This window comes from Anolis sagrei, chromosome 2 (genome assembly GCF_037176765.1).
Source record: "Anolis sagrei isolate rAnoSag1 chromosome 2, rAnoSag1.mat, whole genome shotgun sequence".
In the NCBI taxonomy this organism is placed as follows: domain Eukaryota; kingdom Metazoa; phylum Chordata; class Lepidosauria; order Squamata; family Dactyloidae; genus Anolis; species Anolis sagrei.
Genome location: NC_090022.1, coordinates 35,766,850 through 35,788,334, shown reverse-complemented (window position 1 = coordinate 35,788,334; position 21,485 = coordinate 35,766,850). Strand labels below are relative to the sequence as shown.

General features: G+C 39.9%; 1 protein-coding gene across 1 annotated transcript in view; it reads left to right on the top strand.

The window, feature by feature from the left end:
• LRIG1 (leucine rich repeats and immunoglobulin like domains 1) overlaps positions 1-21,267 on the top strand; it is a 131,028-nt gene extending 109,761 nt beyond the window's left edge. The window contains exons 12-19 of the mRNA XM_060766402.2: positions 2,616-2,779; positions 7,455-7,775; positions 9,544-9,825; positions 10,772-11,191; positions 11,906-12,031; positions 14,106-14,252; positions 15,980-16,282; positions 17,556-21,267. Of these exons, the coding sequence (XP_060622385.2) occupies positions 2,616-2,779; positions 7,455-7,775; positions 9,544-9,825; positions 10,772-11,191; positions 11,906-12,031; positions 14,106-14,252; positions 15,980-16,282; positions 17,556-17,755 (1,963 nt within the window). The 3' untranslated portion in view covers positions 17,756-21,267. The remainder of the gene's footprint in view (positions 1-2,615; positions 2,780-7,454; positions 7,776-9,543; positions 9,826-10,771; positions 11,192-11,905; positions 12,032-14,105; positions 14,253-15,979; positions 16,283-17,555) is intronic.
• The last annotated feature ends 218 nt before the right edge of the window (positions 21,268-21,485 follow it).

Here is a 21,485-nt window from a genome sequence, read left to right as displayed (position 1 = left end):
GAAACGAATTCAGAGAGACAATATTTTCGGAAATAGTTAAGTCTACAAAATACCTGAGGCAGGGGGATCAGTGGCGTCTTTTTTTCTCCCCGGCAGAAGAAGTGTCTTCCATTTTTTCTTGGAAAGTTACCTCCTCCTCTAGAGAGGGCCTTTAGAAATCGCTTTCCCAGTGGCACTAGCATAGAGTGACCATTGAAAGTTCCTCTTGGAGCATGATGGGAGTTGAAGTTTCATTCTGTGTGTGTCTCTCAGCCAGTAAAAAGCCTAGTGGTGTCCATGCTCTGATTGGCTGAGAATGGACACAACTGGCAACTACAATTCCCAGAACCCTTTCTTGCAGTTTGTCTTATTTTTAAAAAAATGTTATGTTTAAAACTTAAAATAATTTTTTAAAAATCTATAGATTTGTGAATTGTTTTGAAACTCGACAGGCCTGCAGTTGTAAATGAGGTCTAAAGCTGAGGCAGGTTTCATGCAGATAGGCCTTAAAATGGCTGAGGATTTAGCCTTTAAAGTTTCCCATTGTAGCCAATGGGCTGCATCTCTGCTGAATGAAACGGAAAACACTCCTCCCCTTCAGATAACTTTCTGGTAAACAAAATGAGGGGTCAGACGAAAACAAACCCGAAAACTGTATGCCTTTTGGCCTGAAGGCACATGACTATTAAATATAGCTTAAGATAATACCCATCATTCATGTGAACTGCATTTGGCCAGTACATGTGTAATCTTTATTAGAGATTATAGAAAGCATGTTCATTCTGTTCAATATACTGCAGAGACTACATTCCTGCATGTGATGGACATGAACTTTGAATGATTTGGTGGGGTGTTACATAAATTGAAATAAGATAGATTTATGAACATCTGTTAACTGTGGAGGTTGTGTGATACCTCAAAGTTCAAATACTTTTAGAAAAGTTCCTTTTAACAACAGCTCCCCAAATCTCCCAGCCTGTATGCCCTTTTGGAATTCTGTGAGTGACAGACCTGAATCCTATTAGTTCGCCCCACCTAGAATCAACTCATTGAATCAGTTGTTGAATGGTGAGTCAACACGTAGGTAAATCCCATGGATTTAGTGGATTTATTCCAGTTGGGTCTTACTGTAGTATTCAGGCCAGAGTCTCAGAAGGTAACTATTCCAAGCATTGTACTGAATAGCAATGGCTAGGGATCAATTGTGAGAAAGAGGTGTTGGCTGTCTGCCCTGCTTGGGAGGCGTCTTGTTGGCGCTGTTAGAAAGAGGATGCTGGACCTGATGAATTCTTGGCTGTACTTAGATTCTGATCTGTATGGTATTTGTGTAATCTCTACATCTTTTGAATAGCTATCTGGTATTTTTGATCCACACAATATTTAGCGAAAGATACACAATAGAGTTATGTTTTTCATCCGGCTTTGTTCAAAGCAAATCAAATTATTGCTTCAGAAATAATGTCTGTCTTGACTTTGCCATATTAGATTGGGGCTCTCCATCTTTGAGTTGCTGTATAAATATGTATTTACACATTTAAAGGAAGAAATGAACACCTGCTGGTATCACCTTGACCCATTTGAAGATGGATGTTAGACTCAACCCCCTCCCCCCCAGTAGTCTTTATACAAAATGTCCATGCAAGAAAGATATGAATGATTAGGAAACAAATCTTTTGTTTCCAGGTCCACTTATACTATTGTTTATCCTTTGTGATAAACAATTGACCTGAAAAAAAGAAAAAATAGCTATGTTTTAGGTTAGAAAAGATTTTCTAATTTTTCATCTAGAGATCATTCTTACTCATCCTTGGTGACTAGCCAAGTGCCTCTTTACAAACTTGCTATGTAAATCACTTCATAACATTACATAGCCACCTATTTTTTAAATTAACTGAAGCAATATCAGTTTTGAATCTCATTGTCGAGTAGACCCGTTGAATGAACTGTTGTACAGTGAGTCAACACATAGGTACTTGTTGATTCAGTAGGTCTACTGTAACCAGAATTAACAGCTGGATTAACCCTCTGCCTACAGTAGTGAACACAGAAACCTGGTTTGTTTTCCACTGTTCCCTTGTTTGCTGAGAGCTATGAAGTCTGCATTTTACTGAATCTTTACTGATACTGCTGCATTTTATTGAATCATTGTAAGCTGCCTTGAGTCCCCGTGCTGGGGTAGAGAAAGGCAGATATAACTATGGCAAATAATAAATGAATGAATAAATAAATCTTTTAAGTTGGCAAGGGATTGTTTATGATGTTGTATGTAATTTGTTTATTGGATTGTATTGTTTTTGTGTGAATTTGTTTATGTACTTGTTGTATTTTATATGTTTGCACTATTGAGTGCTTTTGTGAGCTGCCCCGAGTCCCTTTTGGAATGGTGGCGTGGTATAAATAAAGGATGTTGTTGTTGTTGTTGTTGTTGTTGTTGTTGTTGTTGTTGTTGTTGTTATTAAATATTACTTTGCATCACTGTATGTATGAAGATTCCCATTAAGGACTCCTTTATTTCTTTTCCCAGTATTTGGATTTCTCATTATCTTAGTGTAAAGCCAGTACGTAAATGTTTGTCGGATTCTTGTGCTTGGGTTTTATAGATGACTTTTTTTTTCATTTTGTTTTCTCCCCTCTAGCCACATAAATAGTGAGAGTTTCCTGTGTGATTGTCAGCTCAAATGGTTGCCGTCGTGGTTAACCAAGAAGGAGCTGCGACCATTTGTGGAAGCTACCTGTGCCCACCCAGAGTCATTAAAGGGCAAAAGCATTTTCGATGTGGTGCCAGAAAGCTTTGTGTGCGGTAAGTCTGGGCTGCAGCATGGTAATTTTGAGGTTGCTTTGGAGGGCAGCCCTCACTCAGGAATGTGTATGCGCCTTGTGGCCAGCTTATTTCTGTGTATGCAGTGGAGTGAAGTAGTTCCATTTGTATGCTCACATGCATTCATCCATTCCTTTATCTGTTTGTTTGACTAGGATGTAACAATGGCTTATGCTCTGACTCTTCCTTGCTTAAGAAAAGCTTATGAAAAATTCATGGGGGTCTCCATTAGTCCACAGGCGACTTGAAAGTGTGCATGCATTTACATGTTCTCACACATTCATATACTAAGATTTAAAAAAAGATGCGGAAATAAATACGATAAGTTATAGTTTTTTAAAAAGCATGTTCTTTCTTAAATGGTTATACGTTCACTCCTGAACAGCTAGCTAGTCATTGGACAGAGTTGATCAGGGCCTGAGTAACCATCAGAAATCACTGAAAATTATGGTTGTGCTAGAATGGCAATTCCAGATATTGCTGAACGGTATCCCTTACTTCAATATACCATAACCTGTTTTTTTCAACTTGAATGAGTTTGCCTGGCAGATTATTTTCAACTTGTCTCTTTAGCTTGTGTTTAGCTCATTAGTTTTGTGTGTTCTCATTGCTGCTATTCTTCCCTGTTTTTGTTGCCAGCTGAGCAGCTTTATTTATTTTAAGACTGAAAGGTAGCTAAAATTATTTCAACCCATCATTCAGGTGTGGGCAGATGCATGTCACAATTTTATTTTAGAACTTGTAGTGGCCATCTGTTGAAAGGCCAAACCCTTTTGAGATAGGCCAGTGGTTTCCAATCTGTGGTCCATAGACGACCAGTGGTCCACAAAAACTAAAATATGGTTTGCGGCCTCACCGTTACTGTTGCAACGGGAGCGACTGGTCTTGCGAAACCCTCTTATAGTGCTGAGGCTTTTTAAATATGGTTTTCTGTGGGTGAGCAGATGGCTACTACTGGATGGCATATATCAGAAACTAGAGCTGATGTGGTCCACCCAATGTAATTTTCTGAATCAGCACCCCAAATAACCAAACCAAATCTAAAGTTGACCAAAAATCGACGTGTAATCCTTTTGGTACTAATGTTGGCGAGTGGTCCCTGGTCAAAAAAGGTTGGGAATGACTGAGAAAGTCAAAGGGCTTGTGTCCTGTGTTGCCGGCCTTTTTTGCATGAGAACCATTCGCCATCTTTAGTTAACTGTAACATGATGGCAGTAGTTTAGTTAACTACTGCCATTTCTATGGCTGCTGTAATGCATAGGTGGCAATCGTTGACCCTCCAGAGGTTGGACGACAATTCCCACACACTATACTGACTGGACTTATGGATGAAGGACTCCAATAACATCTGGAGGCCTTCCTTCTTCTACTATAGCCCACACAGGTCTCGCTGTGAGATTTTTAAAAACGTGAAAGGATTGTTATGATGTGAGGATTAGCATTTTTCTTTTGAACAATCTATTCTTGGTACTTTTTAATGCTACCCATTCAGGGAGCCATTCTGAACCAACATAGTTAAGAGATGAACCAACACAGAACAGCTGCATAATGTTTTTGTTGTTGTTCTTTTAAAAAGGGATAGTTCAAAAGTTTAAAGCTACAGCCAAAGTTGCTCTTGTTCATACTCTCTTCCCCTTAAATGAAATGGGGACTGATTTCCAGGAACTTGCTTTCCCCTTTGTTCTGCTTGCTTGTTGATGTAGAATGGAAGCTGTCATAATTAATTAGGTGCTGCTAGTTTTGGGCAGAGAATGACAGGACTGGGAAGATCCCTCAACTGTGTTGAAGCATAATCTATCACTCTTAGTTGGAGTATGTCCACAGAACACACTGCAATCAGATAGGCACAGAAATCCAGATACTTGTTCAGAATACAGGAACACCTCCGTTGCATTGATGATCTCATTATCCAGCTGTGTGTGTGCCTTTGTCTGTATGTTTAAGCTTGTTAGGAAATCCATAGGCAACAACATAGGTAAAGCTATACTTCTGCCCAGCATAGCACAATTAGTGGTGGAAGCCACACCTTGTTTATAGTATGAAGCTGGTTGCATTATGTTGAGAAAAAGCAGCAGTGCTTGGGAAACCAAGTCATGTGTCACAACAGAAATAGGAGGAGTTGTGCTCCCCAAAAAAGGACTATAATACATTACTCCACTGTTCAGCAATGCAGGCACACCCTTTCGTTCTGAAAGATGAATTTACTCTGGGCAAGCACATTGAAAACTGCCTGTCAGAAGTGGGCACAACTATACTTCAGATTGGGTGAAAATCATATCATGGGGTTTTCCACATTATTATTTTTAATTATGCAATAATACAATTATGAAGAAAGGGAAACAAAACCAGAAAAAATAAAAGGGAAACATTAAAGATAGAAGTACAGTAATTGAATAAAATCCTATATATAACTTTCAATAAGACATATGTCAGGGTCCGAAAAGGCTATGTGAAATTATCTATCTGTTGCACATTTAAATGTTGAAAGTGTTGTACAGTTCTCTTAGTCTTACTGAGTAATAGAAAGTAAGTATTTATCATTCTAGTACTGGAGTATAGGTCATAGCCACAAAAAAGACATGAAGAATGCAGCTGATATCCTTCCAAGTCTAATGGTACAATCCTCTCATTGATTCTGTTTCCTCATACTATACATTAATGTGTATTTGAAAGCAGGGAATTAGAATCATAGAACTCAAAGAGACCTTGTGGGTCATCCAATCCAACCCCCTGCCAAGAAGCAGGAAAATTGCATTCAAAGCACCCCCAACAGATGGCCATCCAGCCTCTGTTTTAAAGCCTCCAAATAAGGAGCTTCCACCACACCCTGGGGCAGAGAGTTCCACTGCTGAACAGCTCTCACAGTTAGGAAGTCCTGCTAATGTTCAGATGGAAACTTCTTTCCTGTAGTTTGTTAAGAGTATGGCCAATTTATTCTCCTTCCTAGTCATCTCATTTTTTGGTGATGAGTATAGACGTAGATTTCTCATGTAGATAGTGCCTTTCTACAGAAAGGTTTTTTATTAAATCCCACCATTGAAGTGCTTGGAAAATATCCAGCTCATAGCAACATTTTTCTTTCTAATAATAGATCACCAGTTGCAGTTCCTCCTCTATGCACATACCAACGTTCCTCTCCTATAAAGAATGTTAGATACAAGCTTGTCAATGAAGCCTCGAAATAACTGCATATGTTTACTATCCCTCCTGAGCCAGCTCAATGTCATGGAAACATCAGCTCACTTAAGTCGTCTTTTGACTTTATAGTACCATACATGGGTCAAGGGGTCCTAACATGCACATAGCTGGGAAAAAGCTAAGAAGAAAACATTATACATGCTAGCTTTCCATCTGCCTGCTCCACATAGTAGATTCTGGCCACAAGTTTCCCTACTCAGGTGGAAGCAATGCTGTATATTTTATACTTGTGCCTTCTTTATGTCTTGACTTGGTTTTCCATCTGGCATTGAAAATACTTTGGCCAAGATACCACTACAACGATGCAGTCAGTCAGCGTTGTGCCTGGAAGATGTCTAGCAGCCATTATATTATATAGTTGGGAGAAAGGTGTTGAGCAAAGATAAGCCTTGTCCAACACCTCATTCTTGCATTTCACGATTCTTTAATTTCACAGTGCATCTTTTCAAGGGCAGATTTTATCAGATCTAGTGTGTTCTGATTTGGTTAGTAACCAAGAGGTTGGTATAACTGAGAGCTATGCCGTATTCATCACCAACAGATTTCTGATCTAAGTCTTGAAACCTACATGAGATTTGGCAGCAGCCTGGCCATTTTGAGTTTCTTCTTTCCATTACTATGGCTGTAATTTAAGGGGTGGGGTTTGGGAGCATGCAGACTGTTTAACATGAAAAGCAGAGATGCTTTTGGTGTGACTAATAAATTAAGCTGCCTGGAACTCGGCTAAACCAAATAGGCTTTGCTGTTGGGGCCCCAAGAGCAGAAGCCTTTGCTTTGGAAGAGTGACAAGCAGGTCCATCTGCCATTTCCTTTAGTGCCCTTGTGCCAGGATACTATCCCGCCTGTCAGCACTTGTCATTCGTGACATTAATTGCAACAGTTGCTATAACTCTTAACAAATTAACAATGTCAGTGTGTGGTAGCAACAGTTGGAGGCATCTCATAGTGACCAGCCAACATAAGGAGGTGGCAGTAAGGTATATGTAATTAATTCCGCATACCTTGGAATTCTTTTCCTCCCTAAAATAAACTGGCCAGATGGATCAGCTAATCAAGTCACTCAGAAGAGCTGGCATCTCCCTTTACCAAAGCATGTATATAGCATTCTATTTTGCCACAGGCATCTGTTTTCACATCATATCCAGTTAAACCTGATTATCTAACATCCTACCTGCACCAGGAAATCATGTGTTGAATTCTTCCTCATGTTGTGTGTGTATCCTATTGCAATTCAGATTCATTTAGTCAAATAATTTTGGGCAAAAGAGTTTCTGCCAACCCAGTTGTTTTCACAGTTGATAGTTATAGAAAAACACTGAGAATCATCAAGTTCTTTATGTGAGAAATTGTATTGCTGCATTGGAAGTTGGGGGTCCAGAATGAGGTGGGGTGCACCACTCATAGCTCTGGCCCCTGAAACTTCCTTAAATGAAAATGTTGGCATTGTGCTTTTTTCCAGAGGATTTCCCAAAGCCCAAGATCATTGTTGAACCAGAAACTACAATGGCTGTCCTCGGCAAGGACATCCGCTTCACCTGCTCTGCTGCCAGTAGCAGCAGTTCCCCCATGACCTTTGCCTGGAAGAAGGACAGTGAAATCCTACACCATGCAGAGATGGAGAACTTTGCCCATGTTCGGGCCAGTGATGGGGTGGTGATAGAGTACACCACCATCCTCCACTTGCGCCATGTCACTTTCTCCCATGAGGGCCGCTACCAATGCATCATTACCAATCATTTTGGTTCCACCTATTCTCACAAAGCTCAGCTTACTGTCAATGGTGAGTCTGGACAACTTCATAGTGTCATAAATTGCTGTGACAAAAAATGGAAAGAACCTCAAATAGGCAAGCGAAAATATTGCTCTTCCTCAAATGAATGTGCCAAAATACTCTGTTTATATTAACTATAGAAGAAAGGAGCCCCCAGTGGTACAGTGGATTAAACTTGTTGACCAAAAGGTAGGTGGTTCAAATCCAGGGAGCAGGGGTGAATTCCCACCGTTAGGCCCAGCTTCCAACCTAGCAGTTCAAAAACTTGCAGATGTGAGTGGAATGATAGGTACTGCTCTGGCGGGAAAATATCAGCTCTCCATGCAGTCATGCTGGTCACATGACCTTGGAGGCATCTATGGACAACACTGGTTCTTCAGCTTAGAAACAGAGATGAGTACCATCCCCCAGAGTTGGAAACGACTAGACTTAATGTCAGGGTAAAACCTTTATCTTTTACTACAGAAAAAATGTTGAGACCTGAAATTGATAGGTCACCATAAATCAGAGTTAGCTTGAATGTATATAATAAAAACAACAAAAAGCTTATATATTTATGACCCCAAGTATGTACATTATTCATAGAATTTTCTGAAAATTATATATTTTATAAAATATAAAATACTAATTATATACATAATTATGTGCTTGCATATATAAATATGTCCATAATTGTGCCACTTTCCACTCCCTTGTTAGTGTGTTTCTTTATTGGTGTCACTTTTCTATATTAACACAGTTAATTTAAACATTTCTTTTATGAAGCTTTGCATTTTAGTTATTTAATTTCACAAGGAAGACATTTCTGCAAGGGGAGGTTTTATAAGGCCTGGTGTACCTAACATACAATGCAATATGAAGTAGTAAAGCTCTGGGGAGATAGATTGCATCAGATTGCAGTTGTTGGGATGCACTCCTACTACTAAGAGTGAAAAGTGTCTGAGGGTCAGGGACCATACCACAACCTTTCGCTCTTTACAGTGTGGGTTGTACCATGCTCGCACAGTCTTGGAGTGGCAGTTCTTACTGAAATTTGACACTAGTTCTTGAAACAAGTGGTATATCCCTTATCCATAATTCCTAAATCCAAAGTCCTCCAGAAATGCCCCCATTGATATTTGAGATAGCAACACCTGTGCTTTCTGATGATGCAATGTATGCCAACTATGTTTCATGCACAACATTATTTAAACATTTCAAAATACCTTGAGTTGTGCTTCCAGTCTTAAAATCACAAGTATAGTGCTACCATTTGAGAATTTTAATGATTTTTTCTTCACATATGTAGAAGAAGCCTAAGTCAATGTCTCTTCATGTCCAGATAAATATGAGAGATACAGACATATATTGACATGTAAATGTGAATATTGACATAGTCCCATAACTGAAATGCAATTTTCAGACCAAAGTAGGCCTTTCCACATTTTGCAGGGGTTAGGGGCACAGGACCCCTGCAAAAGTAGAAAAACTATAAATATCCCTCTCACCTACTCTTTTTTCTACCATGGAGAGCACTTCTCAAGGAAAGTGATATGGTAAACTTTCCCTTCCTATTTGTTCAATAGTTCATTGTGTTGTCTCCAATCGGTGACAACAAATAAGCGGTGTCACAATGCAGTCCAAATTTTTGTAGTGGGATGGGAAGATATTGGGGATGCTACCCTTAGCATAGGGTCTTGTGGCAGCAAGGAATAGGGTCAGATGGTCGTTTACTTTGAAAGCATGACCAGTGTTCTTGACAAGTCCTCCTTTCAAGTCTCCTTTTTGTCTTTCCCAGTGTTGCCCTCCTTCCTGAAAACTCCTTACGACATTGCAGCCCGAACAGGGACAACAGCCAGGCTAGAGTGTGCCGCTGGTGGTCACCCCACTCCTCAAATTGCTTGGCAGAAGGATGGAGGCACTGATTTCCCTGCAGCTCGTGAGCGCCGGATGCACGTCATGCCCGAAGATAATGTTTTCTTTATCACAGATGTGAAGATAGAGGACATGGGCATTTACAGCTGCACGGCTCAGAATTCCGCTGGTTCTGTGTCAGCAAATGCTACTTTGACAGTGCTAGGTAAGGGAGTTTGCTGCCTTTGAGAAAGACCAGAGGCCCTTTCATGCTTTGCAGTTATAGTTCTAATATTCCACTTTAATCTTCCTGGCTGCATCCTATTGAGTCTTGGGATTGCCTTGTTTGGTGAGGCACAAGAAGAATTCTCTGGCTGAAGACTCTTAACTATTCCTACCTAAACTGCAAATCCTGAGATTTCATAGGATGGCCTGAAGGGTGCTTTAGCACACAAAGTGATTGCAATGTGATTCCATTTTAACTGATTCCATGTTAGCTTCATGGGGGTCATAGGATTTTTTAGTTTGTTGAGGTGACACACTACAGCTCTCCAGCTCAAATTTCTAAATATTCTTAAACTCCAAATCCCAGGATTCTATAGGTTGTTGTCATATATTGAATCAACTATTTTTCTAATTGTATAATGTAAAAGAGCCGTTGGTGTTGGTGGAGATGTTTAGCAAGTAAAATAATTGTGTATAACTCCACCTCCTCCTATAAAGCTCTCTAGCTCAAATTTCTAAATATTCTTAAACTCAGAAGTGGTGTATCGAGCTTGTATAGCATAAAGCTGTACATGTGGTTGTAATAACTATTATGACCAGCCTAAATTTTGTTGTCAGACCTGCATAAAGTAGACCCATTGAAACAATCTATGTGTTTACTTCAGATTGAACAATTAATTGCTAGTTGGAGTCAGCCAAAAATCTTCCAATCACCATTTATACATAATGAGTTACATATTGATTGCGCTATATGACCTTGGTGTTGCATGAATGGATCCACAACTGATATAGGTAGTGGCACTGAAGTAGGTGATGTTAGCAGAGGCATAAGTGGCCTATAGACTGAATTTCAGAACTTTATGGGCTATGATATCAAAAAGTTCAGGGTTTTTTAGCTTTATCAGTAAAATTCCTGTAGGCTAACCTACCTTTCTGTGTCCTCGCAGAGACTCCAAGCTTAGTTCATCCCCTGGAAGATCGAGTTGTATCTGTTGGGGAAACAGTGGTTCTACAGTGTAAAGCAACAGGAAGCCCACCTCCGCGCATCAACTGGCTAAAGGGCGATCAGTCTCTAATGCTCACTGAAAGGCATCACTTTACCCCTGGCAATCAGCTGCTTATTGTCCGGAATGTCATGATGGAAGATGCTGGAAAATACACTTGTGAAATCTCAAATACAGTTGGGACAGAACGGGCACATAGCAAAGTTAGTGTCTTGTCTTCACTGGAATGCCAAAATGATGGAACGACTGTTGGGATCATTACTATTGCTGTAGTATGTAGCATCGTGCTGACCTCTTTGGTTTGGGTGTGCATCATTTATCAAACCAGAAAGAAGAATGAAGAATACAGTGTCACAAATACAGGTAAGCCTAGTGTTGATCTGTCACTCATTCACTAACAATGAGATCCTGATTGGTAGTGGGAGTTACTAAAGTTTTACCCTGAGATGCTGTTGAAAAGCAAAGCAGCATAATGCTCCGCTACTATGGCCGAAATCACACTCTGCATATGCAGCTCCATACCACTCTATCCCTAAAACAGCTGCCTAACCCTTTCCCTGGACTCACTGGCTGTGAGGAGAACTGAGAGATTCAGGTGACAAGAAGAAGGACAAGTGTGAATAGACCTGATTTCTCTTGGCTGGAGTTACTGTTGAGTCAGGCAGCTTAATGGTTGCTTGACAGCTCCTCGAAGGGATAGGTTTTGGACAGTGTGTAAAGTTTTATATAATGCGAGTTACTCCTTCTATACCACATGTGTCAAGCGCAAGGCTCACAGGCTGAATCCATCCCACCACATATTACTGAACTTCAGCTCCCAGAATCCTTCACTGTTTGCCATGCTAGCTGGCACTTTGTGCCTCCATGTGTTTGGGACCCCAACTCCTAGAAGCCTTTGCCAGCTTGTTCAGTGATCAAGAATTCTGGGAGCTGAAGTCCAATACACTCGTAGCTCCCTGAAATGTCTATCCCACCTGATCCTGTAGCAAAAGCACACTTTGTGCCATGAATTGTGTTCTTTTTTTGGTTTCATCTTTAAGTGTTTTTCACCTTTCCCCTCCTTTCCTGGCTTTCCAGATGAGACCATTGTACCCCCTGATGTGCCAAGCTATCTATCCTCTCAGGGAACACTGTCGGAACGGCAAGAAGCAGTGGTCAGAGTGGAAAGTGGCCAACAGCCCAATGGGCACCTACAGAGCAATGGTATGGCTGAGAGAAAAACAGGCATCATTTTTGCTTCGGTTGAGGGATGTAGAATGCATTTGGCAAAAAATCACATGATATGGTCCTTTTTGAACTATAAAAGATTTTTTTAAATAATATTGTTCCATCACATAAACTTCACTGCACATAGAGAACTAGTTGCATGTCAAAGGTAGGCCTAGCCTTTGAATATCTCTTCCTAAATCTCTGGTTTCCTACATGCAGAATTTTTACTGCTTTTAAATGGAGGAACATATTACCAGAAAAAGAGAGTGCATGAGAGGTCTGAAATAGTATAAGTCTTGAGGGACTCTATCATGTACTTTTTCTGAATGTGTAAATCATCTTGAAGATATCAATAACTAAAACATGACTTCCTGAACAGATGTTGGCTCAGTACTCCAAATCTAACCATGTACGCATGGAGTCTTCACAGATATTCTAAGGCTAAAGATGTCATTGTTTCCAAAGCCTGAAATGGCCATTCTGGAACCCATCAGCCTTTGAAAATGCTAGTGGAATGCAGGGATGAAAAAGATTGAGTTCCACTGAAACATTTGGAGAGCAGACCAGACTGGCATGTCATCTCTAAGGGTTGTCTTTTAAAGTTTATTTGAGCTTGGAGCTCTCATAACTATGTACTTGAGGACTTTCTGGCACCTTAAAGACCAATAAATTCTATTTGGGGGTGTGTGTGGGGTGTGTGTGTATTTAGGGCAATGACAGCATTAAACAGTAAAAGATAAGTAAAACATAACTAGGTATTTGTGTATAGTCAGTCTCTATCCATTGTTTCTGCATTCATGGATTCAGTCATCCATAGATTTCAAATATATTTTAAAATTTCAAAAAAGCAAACCCTGATTTTGCCAGTTTATATAATTCATATAATTTGCAGTTGTATATAATAGGACTCAAACATCCATAGATTTTGGTATCAGTGGAAGGCCCTGATATCTCAAATGATATCAAGGGCACACTGTATAAAGCTTGTATGGTCTTCTGCCCACTTCATCTGATTGTAATAAATTAATTGTATTCAGTAGTTGTAATATGTATTCTGGAAAATATCTCAACCTAGGAAGAAATAGAAAGCATATGTTAAAAGCTTTGACATGTGCAGATGTGACTAGAAATAGGTATTGCATCTTCATTGCCCCACAGCAAAGTCACTCCACCAGTCTTCAAAGTTAAATATTTGTGCCTGGTGATGTCTGGCTCTGTTACTTAATGCTGTGGTCTGTCAACAAGTTTATTTGCAATTCTTTCTGTAATAATAATAAATAATAAACTTTATTTATATCCCACCCCCTCTCCACAAGGACTCGAGGTGGCTTTCTGTTATCTCTCCCTTGAATCTTCCAATCACCAGGACCCTTGCCTCACAATGTGTCCCTAGCTGTATTGCACATTTGTGCGAATTTTAATTCTTAACCTCCTCAGCAATCAATGTTAATTGAAAAGCATGCTACAAGAGGGTTGTTTTTAAATGTTTCTGGGCTTACAGATCAGATTTGTAGCTTGCTGCAAGAGACTCAAGAGAATAGTTTTCTTAAGAAACCAAATTTTCTCCTTGGCCCATGCAAAATAAATGCACAGTTCATACAGGAAAACAAATGATACTCTTACATCTATAGTTTTGTCACATCCATATTCACATTGTTTCCTATGTTCTTTCTGCCCTATAACAAAAGACATTATCCCAGAGCCTTCAAAAAGTTATCTCAGACTTGATGACCCTTGTGGCCTCTTACAACTCTATGATTTCATGGGTTTTTCTTTTACTAAAACTCTCCAAATTCCCCCAACTAGACCACTAATTACGTGGGAGTTGGAGTAAATAAAAAGATAACTTTTCCAAATTCTGGAAGTGTTTTGCTTTTATTCTGAGTCACTCCATGCATGGAAAAAAACAAACAAACTGGGAGATAGATCATGTGGTTAGCAAGGTCAACTATTAAGATGACCCAGTTTTATGCTTCTCTAGTTTACCTTTTCAATTGTAGTGTATCTGCTTATGTGGCATACCTGCTCAGATCAGCATGTTAGTACATGTTGCATGTTTGTGTTTCAGGAGTTTGCCAGACTGATAGAGGGAGGGATCCAGAGGCCGATCCTCACCCTGTTGTTTACCGGCAGCCAAAGCTATGCTTAGGATACAACAAAGAGTCTTGGAAAGGAGAAGATCTAGCTGACAGGATGCTTGTTGCAGACAAGACAGGTACAGAGCTTTTGGGGAGAATATTTTGCATTCGTTCATTCTAATACAAACTATCTGTGAATCAAGATAGCTTTATAAGGTTTTCAGGGATGTGTATAATTTTCTTGCCACTATTATTCAGAGATAGCATAAAGCAAATGGTTTTGGAAAGCAGCCGTTTTATCAGTGCAGATGAAATGTCTAAAGAACAAATCCTAAGGGGAATTCTGCTGTGGCAAGCCCATGAAAAATAAATGATGCCAGGGTATTCTCCATGCTTTTGTGTGAGTCCCAGTTAGTTTCTTTAGTGCATCTCTGAAATTACGTCCCAGAATAATGCCATGTGTAATTTGTTCTTATCTTTTAATATGCACCGGCATTCACTCATCACTACCCTTCCATTCTCCAGATGTGTTGAACTATCTCACTCCAGCATAACAATGGGCCATGCAGGCTGGGGATAATTAAATTTGTACTTCAGTACATATGGAAAGGGCATTGGGTTGGGAAAAATAGTCTTAGTCATAGAAAAATCAGACCAAGTTTATGGTTATCTGCTCAGCTAATAGCTTCACATTTTATTAATAACAAACTCAAGATGTAAACATTTACAATTTGCATAGTTGAGGTAAAACTAGTGCTGGTGGAAATTTGGGTCTCTGGCTACTTCAACACACTAGAGAATGAATCCACTTTAAATGCAGTTTCTGCATCCTGTAGAATTCTAGGGTTTGCAGTTTAGTGAAGCTGTTAAAGGCTCCTCCCTAAACTACAAACCCCAGAATTCTGCAGGAAGTAGCAACCAGATTGAAAGTGGATTCAATCTCTAGTGTGATGAGGTAGGGTTGCTGTGAGTTTTCTGGGCTGTATGGCCATGTTCCAGAAGCATTCTCTCCTGAAATCTCCCCACATTCATGGCAGGCATCCTCAGAGGTTGAGAGGCTCAGGGGTGGTGAGCCCGGAAAACACAGCAACCCATTGATTCTGGCTATGAAAGCCTTTGACAGAACATTGAACATCTCTACGGGGAGAAACTGTTCCAAGACACACCTCACAACCTCTGAGGATGCCTGCCATAGACGTGGGCAAAATGTCAGGAATGAATGCTTCTGGAACATGGCCATACAGCCCTAAAAACTCACAGCAATCCAGTGATTCTGGCCATGAACGCCTCCAACAACACAATTGAGTCTCAATCTGAGCTGTGGCAAATGGCAGAAGAGGGTGGTAGTTGAAATATATCAGCCGCAGGCAGGAGACACTGTTCTTTAAAAAAGTCTTCTGCATAACTTTCCTTCCTGTAGCTTACTCCCCTTTTATGTATGTTGAGCCAGATTTTACCTTGGGAAAGAGATCCTCCTCACTGCTGCATTTCTGATTCAAATGACACTCTTGCTATGCCATTTGCAGCCATCCAGCAGAGAAACAAGCCTCCAGATCTTAACTGAAGATCTCCCTGTTTGTTAATTGTCGTTGATATTTTTTATGTTGATGTGCTAAATATCCAAATCCTGTCTTGTGAAAAGCTGGATACTCCGGCCTGCACAATGCTTCATTTATTTTTCACAATTCATTCTTCCTTTGCTAGCTATATGGAACAGCATGGAGCTATTTCAGAATGCTGTAGCCTCAGCATTCTGAGAAATTGTGCAATAAAATTGATGAAGCTTGTGTTGCCTATTCTGCATGAATTTACTGTAGTTGCCCCAAATCTTAAGCCTTGTTTTCTTCCTGCTCCCCCTCTCCAGGCTACGGCCTTCCCGCTGTCTACACTAATTGCAGTGGCAGCACAGACAGTATGAGTGTCACCATTTTCCCCAAGGATCTGGATTATTACCCTTTGCCTGCAGAAACGATGCCTCCAAACGCTTCCAAGGAGTCCAGCAGGGCCTGCGACAGCATCCCTGGAACTAACTGTCCAAGTCCTCCAAAGTGTAATGGAAGTACGAATACCAGGAACAACTCCTATGTTGGTGACACTATCTATCCCAGTAATCATGACAGGATACCAGTCACAAGCCCCAGCATGTCACCTCACACAGACAGCAAAGGTGTGTTTGTGTTTTTATATTTCTTAAGAAGTCGACAGATTTGGCCGAGATCATGTGTGGGAGACGTAGTTCTGATTTGTCTTCCAGTCCAGCCAAACTTGCCTTAAAAGCCAGCCAGCTGCACCAATGGGAGGCACCGAGAATAACAGGTGCTGTGGTGCAGTGAGCAACCACAAAGAAATTTGTGGGTTCCTGTTGCACTGATGCACAAGAGCTCACTGGTGGGAGAGAGCTAGACAGGCTAGACCCCTCAGCACCAATTTGCCACCAGGTGGGCTTTACAGGCATTTGTGATTGTTGCATTGGGGCCACAATCATAAAGGCAAATAGCAAAATGTGCGTGATCAGAGGGGGGGGGGAGGTATGGCACCATAAATATTGAACAGGAGATTAGTTTTTATCTATTTATAGATAAGATATGATGCAAGTAATTTTCATTATTTTTAGAAAATATCTGTGGCGCTCACATCATTTTGCAGATAAACCACAAGTGCTGGTGGTTATTATGTATGATCTCTAAATTATCATGGAGAAAGTGTGGAGAAATAGGAGATTGGAGTCACATTTGGCTAACATGCCCCAAAGTAGAGAGATTCTGGGAGGAAGTTCGATCATGAATAAGCCAAATAGCAGGGGGAAATAGTGCATTTTAGGAGTGGTTGAGTACAGAAACTGATGGTTTCTGTACTCAAAAGTGAGAATAAGGATTTGGTAACTGTAAGTCTTAGGCTGTTCATGTTATGTGCCACAAGACTCGAAATAGTCAAAACTTGGGAAATAACTTAAGAGAATTTGACAGTAAATAATTGGTTGAATAGGACATGAGCTATAGAACTATTAGAAAAGCTAACTTAAAAGCAAAGATTATCTAAAGGAGAAATAGAAGATTTGTTTGATGAATCATGGAAGCCATTGTGTGTAAAACTAACGGTGATTTCAAATGCCCAATTGAACAAGAAAGATGAACATTTAGAGAATATATTGCAATAATGATATGTAATGGATGAAACTAGACTAAGTAGTCGTATAGAACTGACAGAGGGGGCAGGGGTGCAGGGAGTGTAGATCTGGGAATAGATGATGTAATAACACAACTATTATGAGAAATCTTTTGAAATTAGTAAATAAACCAAAATAAACTAAAAAATCAACACACAGTGAACACGATATGATTTCTCTCTGTATATTTACACACAGACCTGTATGAAGAGACAACTTAGGGGTTTTTTTAAAATGCTTTCCTTGAAACCCTTCTGTTTTACTGTCCTTTCAGGTTCTTCACCACCTTTAGGAAAACCTTCTGAGCCTCATGGCCTCTTGTTGCCTCCTGAGGGGTCACTTGAGCCCCTAAAAGGGAGACCTGAACTCTCTCAGACTTTAGCAGAAGAGGCAGAGGCGAAGCAAAGGCTCCTCCTTCTCTCCAATGGACACTTACCGAGGTCATGTGACTCCCTTCATGAGTCAAGCCACTGAAAAGATTGCCACGCTTGTGTGCAAGTGGAATATGGGACATTTCTAGCGAACCTGCAGGATCTCTTTGCACGGAACTGTCTAAGGCTACTTCTACCTCAAGTTCTGAACGAACGGCTTGTCAAAGTAAAAGAAAAAAAAGGAAGCGCCATGAGGTATCGGAAGCAAGCTTGCGCGGGGTTACAAAGCCTTGTCTAAATGGTGCCCACTTGTACATAAATAGTTTTTAAAACTTCGTTGAGAAGTATTTGTGGCTCACACGTTGGCTTGCCTATAAAGCACAGAAATGCAAATGGCTTTGGTGTAAAGTGAACAGAAAAAAGTATTTGATAACAAAGTTTGTACATAAGAGTTTTCATATATGTAAATCTATCTATCTATATTATATATGTATATCTTTTAACAGAGGCTATTTTATTCCCTTGGTGCATGACTGAACTGAGTGAAATGATGCAATGTGGACAGTAGACATTATTTTCTTGCTATAAGGTGGTTGCTGGGATTTTGTTTTAACACACACAACATACACACCAGGAACTATTGTGATGCCTTAGATGGAACTTTAAGGAAAGGCCCATCCTGTTTAAATAGGAAAGACTTTGTTGGTGATCCCTCCTTTCATTAGCAAGTACTGGATTGTTGTTAGCTAGGATTTCTCCTCAGAAATGCCACCTTTGGAGCACAGTCCTCTTAACAGGTCCACTCATCTAGTTCCATGATATTTATTCCCAATGTGCATCATTTTAGAAGTTTAGATGAATACATTATTTCAGCAGAGCTTGAGAATTCTATTTTTTGGGATGTGATAGCTTCCAGTAGTCGTAAGCTAACAGGGCTAGCCAAGCTGTTGTCTGGAAAAGTAACCTTTCCAAGCTCAGGGCCAAGCTTATGCAAAGTGCTCTTGGTTTCAGTAAAGTTGGATCCATACCAGGTAACTTAATTTCTTTTAAAGTAGTGTTTAAATGTTATAACTCCCAGTATGGACAATAAATAACAGCCATACGTAACTTCAAACCATATTTTAGATCACAACCTAGATCTATTTAAATGCTAACCATTATCTGAACTAGGCAATGATGTGTGCCTACCTGCAGAACACGATTAGTTGCTATATATACTTCAAAAAGAAGCAAGCAAAAGACTATTAATGATTGGCAAGCACTTCTTAATCTCTTGAAACCCCCCTATTTTCATTATGGCATCTGCCCCATTCTGTGGGGATATTAAATTATGTCACTAATATTTAGGTTTTCCTCTTGACACCATATTCACCCAGAGATATTTCTTTTAATTCTTAGAATCCAGAATGTTAGTGAGCTTTCTTTCTGGATTTGAAGAAACCTCTCTGAATTATGGAAAGACTTTTGATTTATGTTCCTCCAAGGAAATAGATTTGGGGGGGGGGGAGCTATTCAAAAGGTTAAAACAATAAAGGCTACTATTTTTATTTAATTTCTTTTTGATAAAAAAAAAGATATTGTTATCAGTCGCAGAGAGCTATCAGTTACCTAAGCACTATTACAATGCAAACAAACAAAATGCAATGTGAACACACACAGGAAAAAGCAAGTTTGATATGGAGCATTTTATTTATAAGTTCTGCTTCTTTTCTTAAATGTTTTTAACTGTGTAAAACAAACAATTATGAGGGAAATTGTTTTTTAGATCAGGCATTAGAAAACTTCAACCTTCAGGTGTTTTGGACTTCAACTCCCACAATTCCTAACAGCCAGGAATTGAAGTCCAAAACTCCTGAAGGGTTTGAAGTTAGCCCATGTCTGTTGTAGATCTAAACAGAAAACTGTTGAATTTAAGTTATGACTTGGGCCAAAATGGCATTTCATGTTTTCCCCTCCCATGATGTAAGAGTTAAGATACACCTGAAAGTTAAGAGAGCTAAAATGGTGCAGTGGTTTGAGTGTTGGATAAGGATAAAGGGAGACCCGGGTTCAAATATTCGCTCAGCCATGAAAACTTACTGGGCAAGCTGCATCCTCTCAGCCTCTGAGGAAGGCAAAGGCAGGTATCTTCTCAACCCAAAGCGTACCCAAGAAACCCTGTGATAGCATTGCCATAAATCAGGAATGATTTGAAGGCACATAACAACAAAGCCATGACTTAAAGGCCATTTTCAGAGATGTCAAACTAGGGTCATAAGAAATCTCAGTTCAGAGCAGTGTAAGGAAGAGCTTGCTTAGAGACTCGGGGTTGCCTATGGGACAGGCTCAGTCCCATTCTCAACACCGGTGGAAGCTTTTAGTGGGCCTGTATCATGCTTTTTCCACTTTTAAGTAAGGTGTGAGTATTGCTTTATATCACTTTGTCTCAATACCTCTTGTCACTAAATAGTGGCAGCATGAGGCCAGGGTAGGATGCATTTACACTGCAAAATGAATGCTGTTTGACATCACTTTAACTGTCATGGAATGCTGCCAAAGAGTGCTAGTGCCTCACTAAACTATATATCCTAAAATTCCATATAGCATTGAGCCATGGCAGTCAAAGCAGTGTCAAACTACTTTCATTCCACAGTGTAGATCAGTGGTTCTCAACCTGCTGGTAAACTGGCTGGGATTTCTGGGAATTGTATGCCAAAACACTTGGGGACCCACAGGTTGAGAACTACTGGTGTTGATGAACCCAAAGTCACTCTTTGACTCCGGAGTATATATTTTTCTTCTCATCGTTGGTACCACTGTACTACACTTGAATAGAAAGCAACCCATAGTTTGGGTAGACAGCCATCATCTATGAATGTTTCACCCTCTTGTTTTGAGTTCCTACCAAGTTTTCCTGGATCAAGAAAGTTGGCAGGTTTCACACATTTCCCCAACGTTGGGTAGAGCCTGTATTTTGCACCTCCATTAAAAGAACTCTAACGTCTCCCAGCTCTTTGATGGAGGTATGCAACTGTAAAGCAAAGACTCAGTGCAGCATTGTTGCTTCTTGACAGGAGATGCACTTGCACTTTCTGGTAGATGGCTAATTTTGTGAGGTGCCAATTCGTAGCTATTCACTCACATTAAGGCTAGTAATAAATGACTGGTCATTGGGGAAAAAACAAAAGGGTTCCGGGTGCCTTTCCATCAAGGTAATGTAAAAAAGGGAGAAGGGAGGTGTGGAATTAGGTAATAAGCTTTTTAAGAGTGGCGAAGTAGGAGTTTTAGGTTGGGGGTGGAACATCTACACAGAGAAACATAGGAAAAAGGTATCACCATTGGAAACATTAAGGATCAAGCACACTTGCCACCTAGACATTTTTTTTAAAAAAAATATTGTATTTTTGGATATGGTTAACTGTTCATTCTAATGTTACTTCCACTAAATATGTGAATCTGCTGCTTCTGAGAGGCAATGTGAAAGAGGAAGTATTACTTTTGTGTACAAAGTTATTTATTTATTAGAAAAAATTTGGTACAATGTTGTACATTGAGAAGTACATTGTAAAAATATTGAAAGTGTCTAACAAACGGCATTGAAGTGTCTTTAATAAAGGTTCATTTATAATATCATTAGTTCTGTTCTGGCTCAGAACTGGTTTTTTTTTTAGTGATTTTTGTGAAGGAGAAATACTGGAAGGCTGCAATCTCATCCTGAATTATCTAGCAGCAAATCCCACTGAATCTTTAGGACTTCTGCACAGTTGTACTGTAGATGGCCTATGAAATTCCTATTTTTGAAGTCATTCCATTATACCGTTAGGGACATAGTGTAAGCATGCTACACGGAGAAT